Consider the following 16,359-nt stretch of genomic DNA (forward strand, 5'->3'; position numbering starts at 1 on the left):
TCAAGTAGAAAAAACAAATTGGCATAAGACATTTGGACATTTTGTTATTGGGATAATAAACAAGGAAATAAGAGAAAGGAGAAGATTCTTCTTTACCTGGGTCTTGGCACTCTTCTGCCTTCTCCCAAAAATGCAGGACAGGTCGTGTTCAGTGCGAGATGAGAGATCCTTACCTGGAAGGGGGAAAAGAGAGGGAAACACCCCAAAACCTTCACACCTGAGGATGCATTTTGGTAACAGGTGACCCACAGACAGAGAGGAACTGCTCTTGGACATAAACAAAAATCAGGAAGTCCAGGTTGGATGGGGTTTGGAGTAACCTGGGATAGTGGAAGGTGTCCCTGCCATGGCAGGAGGATGGAATTAGATGAACTGTAAGGTCCCTTCAGTCCCAAATCATGCTGTGGTTCTATGCCAAGGCCACTAAATGAAGGTACACAAGAAGAAATGTGTGTATGCATTTGGATTCTCATGAGGATTCCCCATTTCTGACAGAATTAGAGATTTACAGCTCCTCCACACAATGAAAAAAGATCCACTTTTACTCAGTGGGGACTTTTCTCTGATTTCTGATGTTGCTCCTGAAAAGCAAAACCTCCACCTCTGCCACCCACTGGGTTATTCCAACTCAGAAGTACTTAAAGGGTGAAGCAAAGATTTCCAGGAGGGCCATTATTCCCATCTGATTGTGGTGAGCTGGATATCAGACATGGAGCAAGGAGAGGGAAGCAGGAGAGTGTGATGTGATATTCAGAGATACAGGCAAAGGTTTAACCAATTCCACAGTGCAGGAGTTGTTGAGTTGTCCACTGGCTCTGTCAGAAAATTCTTTTGGAAAAGGTCAGCAAAAGTTAAAAAAAATTAACCCAGACAGGTCAACTTGTTAAGACTCTGCTGGGGTCTCAGTCACTTGAAAATCAGTGACCTCAAAATGAATCTTGTAATGGCCAAAAAAACCCAAAACAAAACAAAAACAACAAAAAACTCAAAAAAAAAAAAACCAACAAAAATTCCCAAATCTGACTTCTTCTTTTTCCTAGGATCCTTAACTGTCCCTGGAGGGTAAAGAGACACATCAGCCTAGAGGAGCAAGTGTTCCCCAGCTTCCTGCTGCCTCACTGCACTGCCTCAAAATGGCCTTATCCAAGCAAGCTGGAAGTGACTGGGGCTGCTCTCAGCTTTCTCTTGGCCAAGGCTTGGAATGTGACACCTAAAATCCTCCTGCTCCCATTTTCAGGCTATGCTTCCTTTCCGTGCCTCCCCCTGGACATCACCCCTATTTTTCCTCTAACAGAAAACCAGCTCAGCTCACAGCCCCAATCTCCTGCAGCATCACAGGGGAGCAGCTGCTAGAAAAGCAGCTGATTTAATCTGAACTTGGGGTGTATTTCCCAGACCCAGGGGTGGCTGTTCCTCCAGCAGAGAGGCTCCAAAGCAGCCCCGGGAGCGGAAGCCGCGTTCGGTGCCGTCGCTGTTCCCTTCTCCCCCTTTTGTGTGAGCTTGTCTTGTTTAGTCTGAAAGGAAGCAGGACTGGATTCAACAACAAGGGCCACGACACCATGAGCCTTTCTCAAATAACTTTTCCTCTTTCTCTGAAAAAGGACAATTTCCCTGTGTCAGCCACAGAAGGTACAAGCAAATGAGGGGCTGCCTTGTGGAAACGTGACCAAACAAATTGGGGATATTGTGAACATGAAAGCCTTGAGCTGTATTTTACATGCTCAAAAGACACTTCTTTTTTTCCTCTATATTTAGTAAAAGGTTAAATCCAAATCAAAATAAATCCTCTTTGCTCACACAGGCCACGGCCTTTGTACTTGCAAGCCCTGAACCAATTTAATTGTTTAATGTCATAAAGTGGCAGGCTCATGTTAACAGCTTGGACTTCAAGGTCGAATTATTTCACCAAAACTCTCAAAGCCTGATATGAAAATTTGGCCTCCATTCAGGTATCAATTAGCTCTGTTTTAGCAGAGGCATTTGCTGTCAGAAAACATTACACAGAGCTTTCAGTTTAATAAATCAGCCATTAGTGGAAACTGATCCTATCCATGCCCTGAAATGGGTACACACCGTGTGAAAGGGGAACAGAGCAAAAGGGAAAGGACTCAACAGCTGTCAAGGGCCAGAACCTGGCCTGACTGAAATAATGTCATCACTCCAAGAAAGAAAGAAATTACTAAACTCTACAAATTCTTGACAGTTTTTCTGGCTGCCCTAATTTATCCCATGAAGTACCTGGTCAATGTAAGAGGGCTTTCCTCTGCCTTCATGCAGGTTTAATCTGATCCCTGATCCCATCCACATGATCTCTGAGCAGGGGTTACTGGGGATTGCAGGGTTAGTGCCACACAGATGCCCAAGTCACTCCCATCTCACCTTTGCCTTCTGCTCCCATCCCTGCCCACTTGGAATATTTGCTGCTCCTTTATTCAGTTCCTTCACTAGGGAATTGTTTTATTCCCAACATCAGCAGCCTAAGGCCACCCAAAATTGCCCAAAATAAAGAGGAACAGCAACAGTAGAGCTTTAAGCAAGTAGCTGCAGGGGAGTGTTTCTAAACCCAGGTTTTACTTGCCAAATTTAGACTGCACAAGGCAACAGATCACCTTGAGCAGGGTTTGCTCTAATCTTGGCCAGGGCTTATGAAACAACAAAACTCCTCTTACCTTTGGCAAACTTCATATAATGGACACGTTTCTTGGAAGATTTGGATTTTTCTTCGAGGCTGAATGTCTTTTTCTGCTTTTTCACTGAGGACTCTAAAAAAAACAGACCCCAAGCAAACAGAGTCCAGTTCTGTTAGAGGCACTTAAGCACCAAATTCAAACATCACTGTAATTAACTTTCTCACAGAATCAAAGAATAATGAGGTTGGAAGAGACCCCAAAGATCATCAAGTCCAACCTATGTCCTCTCTCAAAATCCAGTGAACAACATATCATAAAGTATTACTGAAGAAAGCACTCTAAGTTTTGTCTGAAATATGTCAATGCTTGATTTTTTTTTGCCCCATCCCCTTTCTTTCCCATTTCCAATAAATGTAATTTGAAAAGGCAGATACAGGTACTTCAGGTCAAAGGTAAATCCATCTCTGTGGTATGAAAATAATAATAGTGCTGTTTTTCATAGAGTATCTCCAGCACCAGAGTCTGAGAAAGATGTAAGAAACATTACAAATATTGACTGAGCAGAAATAAAAAGGGGGGAAGCACAGGATTTTAATTTCTAACCCTACACAACATACCTTTATTTGGACATAAGCTGATGCATCTGTGTAAGGAAACTGAATGGTGACAAAGCTTTTCTGTCCCTAAGGCCAGCTAGAACAAATTGCCACATCCCTATTATCTCATTTTCCAGGCTTCCAGAAGAGGGACTGCATCTAAACTGTCCTCTGGGAATGGTTTCTGGGGCTGGCTCAGTCCCAGAGTCACTCAGCAGTACTTTGGGAGACTGTGAGCAGGTTAAGGCCACGTGAAGGATTAAGCTCACTATTAAACAGCACAGAGATCACGTTCCTCTTCTGTGGCAGGTTATTTTGCGGGTACAAATGTTCTCTTTGCAGCCACAGAACCTGCTAATTTACAAAACATTGCCAGAAAGAGAGAACTAACCTGTAGTACAGTTAATTGCTGCCTTACTAGTCTTGAAAAGAGGCACCACAGGAGTCTCTGCTCTGTAACTCCACAGAGGGTTACTATGGTGAGGTGGTTTTTTTCCTGCCTGTGGGATGGGTAGGGAAATCAACCCATACCCTGAGGGCCAAGTTGAGTCACCTTTTTCACATGATCCCACCCTGGAAAGCTCTGCTGCCCAAGCTTTTCTGACACTGGAACTCCAGCATTTCCCTGTTTGAAAGGCAGTACCACCTGATGAATCCATGAGGTAAAACTGAAATCCTCTGCCTGCAGTGGGAGAGCTGAGGGCCAGCAGGCTGAATCCCAGTCTCCCACACTAATGGGAAGATAAAGGACGAGCAAATTCAGTTTGTAACAAAAAAAATCCTCAATAAAAAGGGTCTGTGGGAAAAGTAAGGATCACAACTAAAATATCCTGACAACCATGCAGCACTTTGAGCCTGGTTTTTAATCTCCTGGTAGCAAAAGGAGCATTACACAGCAAAAGGTTTCCACAGAGCCTTCCTCCTCCACGTTATTCCTACAGGGAAAGGGGCAGCAGCACCGCCTGCTGCCTGCAGGGAGGAATTTCACTACAGAACGTGCAGGCACTTGCAGTGGGCAGGGAAATACATCCCTGTGTCTTCCAGGGGCTGGAAAATCCTCTGATAAACTGAGCAAGCGCTGCAGGGGTATTAATGTGCTTTTTAAAGCAATTTAGTCAGGGAAATACAAGCACCAAAGTGGCATTTCTGCAGGAAATGTGATCGAGGTGGATGTTCCAAAGCACTGCAGGGTGTTGTTCCCACTTTTTATCCATGGGAAAGGGACAGTCACCACCACAGAGGATCCCAGCAAAAAAGCCAGGAATTATAAAGTGGTTTGGGTAGGAAAAGACCACGGAGTCCCAAATCTCTTCCACTTTTCCAGGTTGCTCCAAGCCCTGTCCTTTGACACTTCCAGGGATCCACAGCTTCTCTGGGCAACCTGTGCCAGGGCCCCACCACCAGCAGCTGAATTTCTTCCTAATATTTAATCTAATCTAAACCTGCCCTCACTCAGTGCCCAGCTAGGGAAAACAAAAAGGAAAAGACAGCTAAAGCTACAGACACTGAGGGTATCTGAATGCTGGCATCAACCTCCACGGGGCCCTTCCTTTCCAACCTCTAATTGCAATCCAGCTCTGGCAACTGCACCGGTTCTTTAAGAACAATGAAGTTTTTCAGCTGACTTTTAATGCAGTTTGAAACTGGAGGGGGGCCAATAATGTTACATTTGCTCCTGCAGCACAGCTGCAGGGAGAGTCTTTTCCTGGATGAGTTTTGCCAGCTTCAACAATTGCCAAAAAAACAAGTTTCAGAGCGATGCCTTTCTGTAAATCACCGAATGTGACTCTGACCTGGAATTTCCAAGGTGCACCCAAATTTGTTCTCAGTGATTGAAAACTTGTCCCACCTCCTAAAAGAACCAAAAGAACTGAGTGAAACAGGGAGAAGTAAGAGCTCTCAAGGGTCACTTTGCATGAGGTGACCCAGGGAAGAGAGCAGAGCTTAGGGCCAAGCCTTGCTCCCTGAACCTGCCTCTGCTGACTCACTGCGGCCCTGGGCAAGTCATTTTGGCTCCCTGCTCATCTGCAGGTTTCCCACCAGTTCCACCTCCCTGATCTTCCCAGGGCTCAAGTTGCAACTTGGGCAGGATTTAGTTCTCCAGGGAGACAGGAACTTGTGGAATTTCCCCATGAAATGCTCTCCTACCTCTCCAGGAGCTGAGTGACAGCACCGAGTCCTGGGTGGCCTCATGATTTCACAAGGACAGCTTGCACAGCAAGTTCAAGAAGATGTTTTGAGGCATCAGGCTCAAAATTTTAATCCTATTACTCCAGGATTAGAAAACTTCCTTGCTAACTGGTTTTCCTCCTCTTCTTTCTACATTTTTCTCTCGTAGAAAAGTCAGTGCTCAAAGGTTAAGAATGAATGAATGAAGAGTTGCTAAATTCACTAATCTGGCAATTCTGCCCCAGCAGCACAAGGACAAGCTGTGTCCAAACAGGAGCCTTTGGTTTAACAATACTCCAGAGAGGTGTTCAGACACAAAACCAGAGTTTAAACTGCATTTAACTAAAGGAGAGATGATAAATCACTTGATAAACCAATTCCTTCTCTAAGCTCACACCCACCACAACTTCCTAACTTCATTTGCACAAAGCAAGGTCAGTTTGTAAGAAGCATTTCAAAAATAGAAAACTTTAAAAATAGCCCTTTTGGGAAAGTTTCCCCACTTGTGTGCTCAACACCAGGGCTACAAAAATCACTTTATGCGACACTCAAAGCAGAGACGCAGAACTCTGAGGCAAAAGCTACAGAGCAGCTCTCCATGGACAGGAAAAGGAGGTATTTAAGAAGCCACTGGAGCATGGAAGCAAAGTGTGACAGTTCATCAGCAAAAGGAGGGCAAAGCATTGCAGAGCTGAGTGACTGTGAGCCTTCAGACAGAATCTGGGCTCTTTATAAAGAAAGAAATATTCCTCTAGGTACAGCCCGGGGAAAATGTCTCAAATATTGTGATCCTGGATGAAATAAACAGGTTAAACATTTTATGTTTTCTTTCCTCAAGAAAAAGCCTTTCTTTGAGTGCTGAGAGCAAAACTGATCCACTGAGATCCACAAATCCATGCTCATGGATGGCAACACATCCTTTGGCTCCTAGTGATTTTGGGGAAGGAGTTCTCAATCCTATCCAAAATATTATTTGCATCACAAACTGGGCCTCAGGAACTTTTTAAAGACACAGAATGGAAACTCTGCTTCAGAGCTCCCAGCATCTGATTGAGCCAAGCATGAACCTACCTGTTTCACCCTGTCCATGGCAGTTATTCAGCTCAGCCAGAAGCTGGTTGAAGTCATCCTGATGAGCAATCCAGTTGTCCTGTAAATATCACCCACATGAATACAAGGCAGAAGTCTTCAGAAATAACACAAGTTTTACAAAACAGATATTAAGACTCTTAGAACTAAATTAATTGGCTATATCCAATCCTTGTTGGTGGGAGTGGTAACACCAACCACAGCCCCTACGGTCACCCCAAAGTGAAATGAAATTAAAAGGGTTGTCTTGGAAATCCTAAACAATCCTGTTTGGTACATGCTACCAGCAGCTGTGACTACAGATTTCTCTAATATTCCATTCAAATAATTGTATTTTTGCTAAAATGGGATCCATTCCCTGCCCTGGGTCCCGTGCTCACCTCATGATTGATGGTAGCTCCTAATCCCAGCACGTCATTTTTCACCTTAACCCTGATGTGTTCTGGATTTCCTTGCTCCTGAGCCCCGAGACCCTAAGGAGGATTTGAGGGTAAGAATGTAAGGATTTCACAACAGCAATTTGAGCTTTTGGATTGAGAGACAGTTCACAAGGAAATACAGCAAAAAAATAACAACTTCCTGTTAGATTGCCTGCTTGTAGCTGAATTCATTCACAGGCATTACCACATAACACACAAAGTTTTTTTAAATTTACTACTTAAGCCTCCAGCAAAGCATTATAAACACTAAAATAGCAACAACATTAAGTAGTTGGGTGATTAATCAGGAAGCCACCTGACATTCCTATGCAAGCCCAAATTGTTTACAGTTTTCAAACAAGACTCTACATAAGGAGAACGTGCCTCACCCCAAAAATGTCTCTGCCACTGGGAAGGGTAATGGGAACAAGGCAGATCCACATAGAGCACACAATCCAAACCAAATTTATATGGAAGGAGAGCAGGCAGGGGAGAAGCAGGGCATTCACAACTCCTTCCACCTCATAAGTGGATGAAAATATTGGAGCAAACAACTTTGGGGCTGTTTAATATTCAGCAATATTCAGGTCCAGGGTTATCTTTCCAACTGTATGGTCAAGGTTAAAAAATTAACAGGCAAAGCTTTGGGTTTAAGACTTTGTTCCTGGTATTGATCTGCTTTTTGCCTCATCTGTCACAAATCAACAGCCAAATGTGTTGGAATTAATAAACATTTATAAGGTGCTGCAGTGGAGAGAAGCCCTGCAGACACATCCTGGGATATGGAAGATTTGAAGGGATGAGGCCTATTTGGAAAATGCTGTTGCTGTTACAAACAAAGAAGAGTTTATATGGTCAATGGAGTGGAAAATTTGCCTTGAAACTTCTGCTGACCAAAAAGTATGGAAGCAAACAGGACACCTGGCCACACATCCTTCCCTGACCCAATTCCCCATTTGCAGGATTGGTGTTAAGCAGCCTAATTTCACTGCCCAGATGGGCTTTTGCCCCTTAATTGGACCAAGAGAAAGTTCCATTTGTCCAAGATTGGAATGGAATGGAGACATAAATCCTTCTTGTACAACTGTTGGCCAGGAAGATCCAGTATCTTGAGTGGGAAATGTTGTGAGAAAACTGAGGCAACAGTTTAAATCCAAAAATAGGTTTTAAAGCATTTACATAATTGAAAATGATCCTAATTTTATGCCTTTTAAGGAAAGTCTGGAAGAGGAAATCTAGAAGAATAATTAAAGGTAGTGGGGGTTTTGTGGGGATTCTTGTCACTAAACACCCTGATGTGCAGCCCCAGGTTTTGCTGAGGCACCTCTGTGGAATTAAACCTGCAGTCTGCAGGTGTCTGTGCTGACCTGGAGGTCTTTATTAGTGCCAGAAATCAGTCCCCTCACCCACAGGTCCTGGCTGGAGCTGGGAAGGGACACAGCTCACAGCATTTTGGGGGTTCAACGAACAGATCAGAAAAAAAATCTTAAAACTGAAAGACTAAAGAAGGCACTGGAGTTATTTTAAAGAATATCAAAAGCAGGGAGAGAATTGAGGGTTTAAAGGTAACTTAAAACCTTTAACCTGATTATATGTTCCAGCTCCTGCTCTCACTTGGGAATTTAGATTGTCAAAGAATGGAGAGAAGCTGGAAAGCAGGAAAGGCACAAACAAGACTTTGTAACAAAGTGTAGAAATCTATCACTGCTCAAATTCCCTGTGCACTTAAGAGAATAAATCAAAACTGTCCCCTGGCAGTTTTAGACCCTTCAGCTACACTGTTCTCCTTTAGATCCTACCTTTCCTTTGGACCAGCCCATCTTTTCCAGCATCTTCTGGCCAAATTTGGAGTCATCGTTGCTCCAAGCGCTGTTCCGTGGATCCACAGACCACTTCTGCTTTCTCCGGGCTGCACCAGGAAGGGAAAATTCACACAGGCTTTAGTGGCATTCCCAGAGAGTTCTTGGCATTGAATCAGTCAAATTTTTGCTCTTCATTGCAAAAAAAAACCACCCCAGAACTTATATCAGACATGATAGATTTTGGGGATTAATTTTACTAAATGAAAAAACTCACCAACAACAATAAAAGCCCAGTGAAAATGTTAATTATTAATGGGAAGATGCCAAAGTGGGATTGCTGTGGAAGTTGCTGTCCCTCAGGATGGGCTGCAGTTCAGGGAAGGCTTTAAGGATTAACATTTAGGTGTGAATTCCATATTGATTCCAATTTTGTTTTACATCTGGCTTCAGCATGGAGTCTACAGAGGAGGAAATTATGAAGCTGCTTTCCCAGTTCTGGACAAAATCAATTCTCCAGGATTCCCTTTAACCAGAACCCAGAAATTTTAATATGTGGCTTCCTAACAAAAGCCAAATGAAAAATCCAATGTAAGTGATCAGAGAAAGGGAATGACAGAACAGAAAACTGTGGGATTTCAGCTTTTGGATTTCTCAAAAATGATTTATGAGGAAACTGAAAAGCTGCCAGAAATTATTGCAGGAATTAAGAGATCCAAAGAAGAATCAAAGCTCCTTTGTCCTGTGTGGATTCCTATAGAAATGACAGATTCCCAGACCCACATGTTGCCTTTCCCACCAGGAAGAGCTTCCTTGAAATCAAGGAAGAGCAGCCAGCCCAGTTAACCAGTCACTCCACGTGTGCACCTAAGCCCAGGCAGGAAGAGAACCTAAATAAACAAGACAAACAAAGAATGGGAGACAGGAAGATCACAAACTTCATTAAACACCATGGGAAATGCTGGATCAAAAATGACTTTTTAACCCAAGGCCACACAAGGCAGGGAGAAGCCAAATCCAACGAGGTGTTTTCAACGCAATCAGGAAGTCATCGTTCCCTAAAAGACAAGATTTGGGATTTGGGCCAGAGGGATTGAATATTACAGGGATGTTTGACTCATTTTTTTGCCCAGTTTTGTTTTATTTTTAAGGAACTGAGACTGTCAGAATTCAAGGTGGGGGCTTTTTTTATCTTTACTTCCGCAACTTTGAAGCTCCAAGCGGTCCCTAAACAGTTTTTAACTGGGTTAAAGGCCTGAGGGCTGTGAGGGGAATCCAACCTTTGCCTGGTTCACTTCTCTACAGGAAACAACTTATTAACCTCAGGGGCTGTGGCTGCTCCTGGGTCCCTGCAAGTGTCCAAGTCCAGGCTGGATGGGTTTGGAGCAGCCTGGGATAGTGGGAAGTGTCCCTGCCCATGGATAGGGGTGGAATGGGATGAGCTTTAAGGTCCCTTCCATCCCAAACCATCCTGGGATTCTGTGATTATTCCCACCAGGAAACCTTGAGAGCAGCAACTCCTCCAAGCCCTGCCCATGGTGCCAAAAAAAGATGGGGAACCAGCAGTGTGGTCTGTAATTTTAAACTCCCAAATAAACTGGGATTCCCTGCTGCCCCATGGAGAACCACAGGGCTCAGCCTGGAGAAAAGGAGGCTCAGGGGGGACCTTGTGGCTCTGCACAACTCCCTGACAGGAGGGGACAGCCGGGGGGGGTCAGGTTCTGCTCCCAGGGAACAGGGACAGGAGCAGAGGAAGTGGCCTCAAGTTGTGCCAGGGGAGGTTCAGACTGAACATGAGGGAAAAAATCCTTCATTAAAAAGGTGATCAGACATTGGAACAGCTGCCCAGGGCTGTGGTGGAGTCCCCATCATTGGAGGGACTTCAGAGCCCTGTGGATGTGGCACTTGGGGACATGGGGCAGTGGTGGCCTTGGCAGTGCTGGGGGATGCTTGGACTTGGTGATCTTGGAGATCGTTTCCAGCCTCAGTGACTCTGGTTCAAGGGTTCCAGCAGATCTTACATTCCCCAGCTGAGCAGCTGCCCTTCTTTTCAATCACAGCTTCAAATGTGAATTTCTGTGGTTTTTCCTGAATATTTCTCCCTATGGACAAGACTCTGAGATGTTTTACTCCCCGGAGGTTGTTGGTAACAAAGCACAAGGGCATCAAACTTGAAATTACGAGACATTTACTTTCCCAGCACTTTCAATCTAAGCATTGCAACCTTCTTAGCTACACTGTGGGATTAATCCTCATGTTTCTGCCAGGTTAACATACTCTGAATTTTAAATAGTGTGAGTTAGATGCAGGAAAAAACCCCAAACCAACTTTCTTTCATCTTTAGAGAAGTAATTAAGAAACAGCTCCAGGAACAGCTCCATGCTATCTACAGAAAACATAAAATCATCTTCCCTTTCCAAACAACAAAATCCACTAATTAGTCAATAATTTATCAGAAATGTAAATTTGTTCACTGATGTCTTTAGAGTGGGCAAGGAAACCAGGTACAAGATTCAGCTCCTAATTTAACACCAGTTTTCTGGGCTGCTTCAAAAATGATGCCACAGTGATGGAACTCTGGGAGAGCAGCACCATCCAGTGGAGAAAATCCACATTTCTTTAGTGAATCACAGAACCACTGAGGTTGGAAAATATCTCTGAGATCACCAGGTCCAAGCACCCCCCAGCACTGTCAAGGCCAGCACTGAGCCATATCCCTAAGTGCCACATCCACATGGATTTTAAATCCATCCAGAGATGGGGACCCCTCACTGCCCTGGGCAGCTGTGCCAGAGCTGGACAACTCAACTCCATCACTCAGATATTCTATGATCTGGAAAAGATCTGTTACTAATCGCTTTTCCAAGATGAATTCTATGCCTGGAGCATGTTTTTAATTATAATTTATGAAATTTCCCATCCAAGCCCCTGCTGTGTGCCAGAGATGGTCTGGGGGGGCACAGGAAGGACAAAGCTCTGGAACCAGGCTGGGAGAACTGGGGGTGCTCAACTGGAGAAAAGAAGGATCCAGGGTGACTTGAGAGTGCCTAAAAGGGCTCCAGAAGAGCTGGAGAGGGACTGGGGACAAGGGATGGAGGAACAGGACACAGGGAATGGCTGCACACTGCCAGATTGCAGGGATGGATGGGATATTGGGAAGGAATTGTTCCCTGTGAGGGAGGTGAGGCCCTGGCACAGGGTGCCCAGAGAAGCTGTGGCTGCCCCTGGATCCCTGGAAGTGTCCAAGGCCAGGCTGGATGGGGCTTGGAGCACCCTGGGATAGTGGAAGGTGTCCCTGCCCATGGCAGGGGGTGGAACTGGATGGGCTTTAAGGGCCCTTCCACTCCAAATGAGTCCATTATTGACATGTCCAATAAAAAATAATTAACAAATTCTGAAAAAATTACACTAAAGTTTGCACTGAAAATACCTTCAAGATTCCATGTGCAAATGCAGATTTGTTTCCCTAAAATCACACCTTTATTTCCCACTGTACACCATATTTGTTATTTGCATTGTCCATATTTTCTGCAGCTCAGCAAAGAAACTCACCAGACCCTGAGCTCTTGGTCAAGGGTGTTCTGTCAGAAATGGGGAGCCAAAATTCCCAATCCCCTCAGAGGCAAAACTGAAGCTCTTTGTTTCCAATATCGGGGAAATTTCAACAAAATTCACGGAATTATGGGATATCCTGAGCTGGAAGGGACCCACAAGGACCATCCAGTCCAACTCCTCAACCCTGCAGGTTGAGACACCTCAATAACCCCCCCCGGGAGCATTGTCCAAACTCTCCTGGAGCTCTGGCACCCTTGGGAATGTCACCATTCCCTGGGGAGCTGTTCCAGTGCCCCACATCCTCCTTTCCCTGATCTCCAACCCAAACCTGACACAGCCCCAGCCATTCCTGGCTCCTGTCCCTGTCCCAGGGAACAGAAATTGGAGCTGTCCCTCAGGAGAAGCTGCAGCCCCGGGGAGCTCTGAGGCTCAGAGATGGACACAGAGTTTGATTTAAGGCCTTGGACAGGGTTTAAAACTTTAGAGTAGTGAAACAGACCCAAAATAAGAATAAAGATTTGTAGTTTAAGTAGAAATATGTTTTAAGCAAGTAGATATAGGCTTCATATAAGTGAACAAATATGCTAAGCAGGATAGCAGAAAAAAATTCAAATTTAACAATAGAACTGGTTGAAGAGTTGATAAAAAGTTTCTGTAGTTATATGATAGAAATAAATGATATTTATGATATCTATAATGACAGATATTATATTTATCTTTTTCCATGGATAGAAAAAGATAAATTGGGGTAAATCATGTAAAATGTAGCAATTGGTTATGAAGATGCTAATGAATCAGAAATCAGGATAACTAGAGCTTTATAGAAGTCTTATAAAAAGCCTTATAAAACAAATCAGAAATGTGGATAATAAATGCCTTATAAAAGGCAATATAACTAGAATTATGGTTTCTGATGTGATGGGTTTGGATGTAAGAACCTCACAGTCCCACCCTTCCATGACTGATTTTGCAATAAATCATCTTTTAAACTCTTCAGTCCACCCCCTCTTTCTGCTAAGCAAGGTAGCAAAAAACAATTCAAATTTAACAATAGAGCTTGTTGTAGAGTTGATAAAAAGTAGAAGATACAGCAGGAGTTTCTGTAGTTATATGATAGAAATGACAGATATTTATGATAATGATAGATACGATATTTATCTTTTTCTATGGATAGAAAGAGAGAAATTGGGGTAAACCACGCAAAATGTAGCAATTAGCAATTGGTTATGAAGATGCTAATGAATAAGAAATCTGGAAAACTAAAGCCTTATAAAAGTCTTATAAAAAGCCTTATAAAAGAAATCAGAAATTTGGATAATAAATGCCTGATAAAAGGCATTATAACTAGAATTATAATAGCAATTAGCAATTGCCTATTATAGCATTGGCTATTGTAATATTGGCTATTATAGTAGCAACATTATAGTAGCAATTAGCAATTGGTTATGAAGATGCAAATAAACTTTGTGGAAGCAGCTGATTGGATCAGAAATCAGAAATCTGGACAATAAATGCCTTATAAAAGGCATCATAACTAGAATTATGGTTTCTGATGTCATGGATTTGGATACAACAACCTCACAGTCCCACCCTTCCATGACTGATTTTGCAATAAATCGTATTTTAAACTCTTCAGTCCACCCCCTCTTTCTGCACTTGGTCCCCTCCTGAACAAACCCAGTGTGCTTGGTCACTGCTCATTTGGTCCCTCCAGACCCTTCCCCACCTCCAAATCCTCCTCTGGAGAGTCCCCAGAAGCTGGAGATTGGCACAGGGTGAGCTCAGCTCCAGCTCTGCCCCAGAAATGACACAAGAACAAAACCCAAAAGCCACATCTGGCCCTGCCATATCCCCACAGTGTCCCCAGCACCACACCTGGCCCTGCCACATCTCCTGGGTGTCCCCAGCACCAACGTCCAAACCTGTCACATCCCCTAGCTGTCTCCTGCACCCACACCTGGCCCTGCCGTGTCCCCTCAGTGTCCCCAGCACCTACACCCAGCTCTGCCACCTCCCCTGAGTGTCCCCAGCACCCACACCCGGCCCTGCCACATCCCCTCAGTGTCACCAGCATCTGGCTCTGACACATCTCCTGGGTGTCCCCAGCACCCACATCCAGCCCTGCCATGTCCCCTCAATATCCCCAGCACTGACACCCGGTCCTGCCATGTCCCATGGGCGTCTCCAGCACCCACACCTGGCTCTGTCACCTCCCTTGGGTGTCCCCAGCACCCAACACACAGCTCTGCCACCTCCACTCAGTGTCCCCAGCACCCACACCTGGCCCTGCCATGTCCCCTGGGTGTCCCCAGCACCCACATCCCCATGCTGGAGGTGTCTCCCCTCAAACACACGGCCAGAGATGGCCCCAAGCACTGACAGGACGAGCTGTCCCTAAAGGTGTCCAAGGGACATTCCCACTGCTCCTGCCCTGCCTGGGACACACAGACCCCACAAAGAACCCCCTGCACCCCCAGTTCTGCACCAATGTCCCCCTGGAACCCTTTTTGCACCCCCTCATCCTCCAGGCCCCACCTTTTCCTTACCCTAGGACCCTGTGGATGCCCCTTCCTGCCTTTCCAGCCCCCAGATCCTCCATTTCCCACCCCCAGGGACCCCTGGAGCTCCTCCTCTGCCTCAGCCCCTCCAGCCCCCCTTTTCCTATGGGATCCCCCACACTCCCATCCCGCCTTTCTCAGACCCCAATCTGGAGCTCTGGAGCGCCTCCTCTGCCTCAGCCCCCCAGCCCCCCTTTTGCTCGGCCCTGGGATCCCCCACACTCCCATCCCGCCTTTCTCAGACCCCAATCCCCTCGTTCTCCAACATCGAGGACCTCCTGAGCCCCTTTTGCCACCCCAGACTGGGTCACCCAGCCCCAGACCCCTCCGATTTCCCACCCCGAGCCCCTCTGAACGCCCATTCCCGCCTTTCTTCAACACCGGGAGCTCCTGAACCACTTCCCCGCCATCCCGGGTTCTCCCCTCGCCATGACGCCATTCCCCTGACACAGGGAATCCAATTTCCCGGACAGAGAGAGCCCTCATTCCACCTCTCCCAGTCCCTGCACGCTCCTTGCATTAACTCCGGAACCCCCCGAACCCCTTTATCCGGCCCTGGGACACCCCCGCAGCCATCGGGAGGGGCAGCGCGGCCCGGAGCCCTCAGGCAGGGCTGTGGGGAGGGGCTGAGGCCGCTCCCGGGGCACCGGCTCGTCCCCATTCCCGCTGCATTCCCGCCGGGATGGGCACTCACGCTCTGCCAGCATCGCCATCTTGGGGGCCTTTCTCTGTGCAGGGGACTTTGGTGACTACCGGCGCATAAAAAGGGCGGCGTGAGTAGCGCCTGATTTTAAAAAAAAATTAAAACAGGAGAGCGCGGAGGCCGCCAAAGTGAAAATTAGAAAAAAAAAGGAACATAAAGTTTGCAAATTTGCTACAATTCTAATGGTGAAAAATGCGTATTATATGATTGGCTTTTCGCAAATATTAAAATTAATATTATATGTGTTATGTTGGACAGTTATGCTGGATGATTTTTTTAAAATAGTGTGTTAAATACAGTTTTAGGTTATAGCATAATGTTAAAACAGAAACTATATATGTGAGATATTTTTTTAAGAAAGGAATGAGGTACTCATACCAGATAGCACCCACAGGACACTTAAATCTTTCAGAGAAAGAGAATTTATTGCTCTATTATCAGAAGAAATGAACTTCTTCCCACCTCGCTCAGCCCTGAAAACACCATCAGGATTAAGAGGAAGAAGTTGAGGATGACCAGACAGAATCCTGTGTTTGAAAGGAATTTATGCATCATGTAGGAAGTGTACGAATATGCAACAGGCTGTTGTTTTTAAGGGTCAATCCTCTGTTAATGTGTGTCCTTTTTCAGGCTTATTTTTCACAGAAAAAGGTACCTGGACATCCATAACTCTTTGTTTCTATTGTCTCATATTGTCCTAATCCAAATTGTCCAAATTATTATTACTCTAATTATATTACTATTTTTATAACCATTTTATTACTATGAAACTTTAAAAATTTTAAAAACAAGTGATTGGTATTTTTCACATAACAAATGTCTCAAAATGCATCTTGGCTGT

The 16,359-nt window shown here is 45.0% G+C and overlaps 1 protein-coding gene across 1 annotated transcript in view; it reads right to left on the reverse strand.

The window, feature by feature from the left end:
• PINX1 (PIN2 (TERF1) interacting telomerase inhibitor 1) overlaps positions 1-15,575 on the reverse strand; it is a 62,642-nt gene extending 47,067 nt beyond the window's left edge. The window contains exons 1-6 of the mRNA XM_005493292.3: positions 15,510-15,575; positions 8,703-8,812; positions 6,865-6,957; positions 6,467-6,545; positions 2,670-2,762; positions 97-173 (exon numbers count right to left, since the gene is read on the reverse strand). Of these exons, the coding sequence (XP_005493349.2) occupies positions 97-173; positions 2,670-2,762; positions 6,467-6,545; positions 6,865-6,957; positions 8,703-8,812; positions 15,510-15,528 (471 nt within the window). The 5' untranslated portion in view covers positions 15,529-15,575. The remainder of the gene's footprint in view (positions 1-96; positions 174-2,669; positions 2,763-6,466; positions 6,546-6,864; positions 6,958-8,702; positions 8,813-15,509) is intronic.
• Between the last annotated feature and the right edge of the window lie 784 nt (positions 15,576-16,359).

The sequence above is a fragment of the Zonotrichia albicollis genome, chromosome 3 (genome assembly GCF_047830755.1).
Source record: "Zonotrichia albicollis isolate bZonAlb1 chromosome 3, bZonAlb1.hap1, whole genome shotgun sequence".
NCBI classification, from domain to species: domain Eukaryota; kingdom Metazoa; phylum Chordata; class Aves; order Passeriformes; family Passerellidae; genus Zonotrichia; species Zonotrichia albicollis.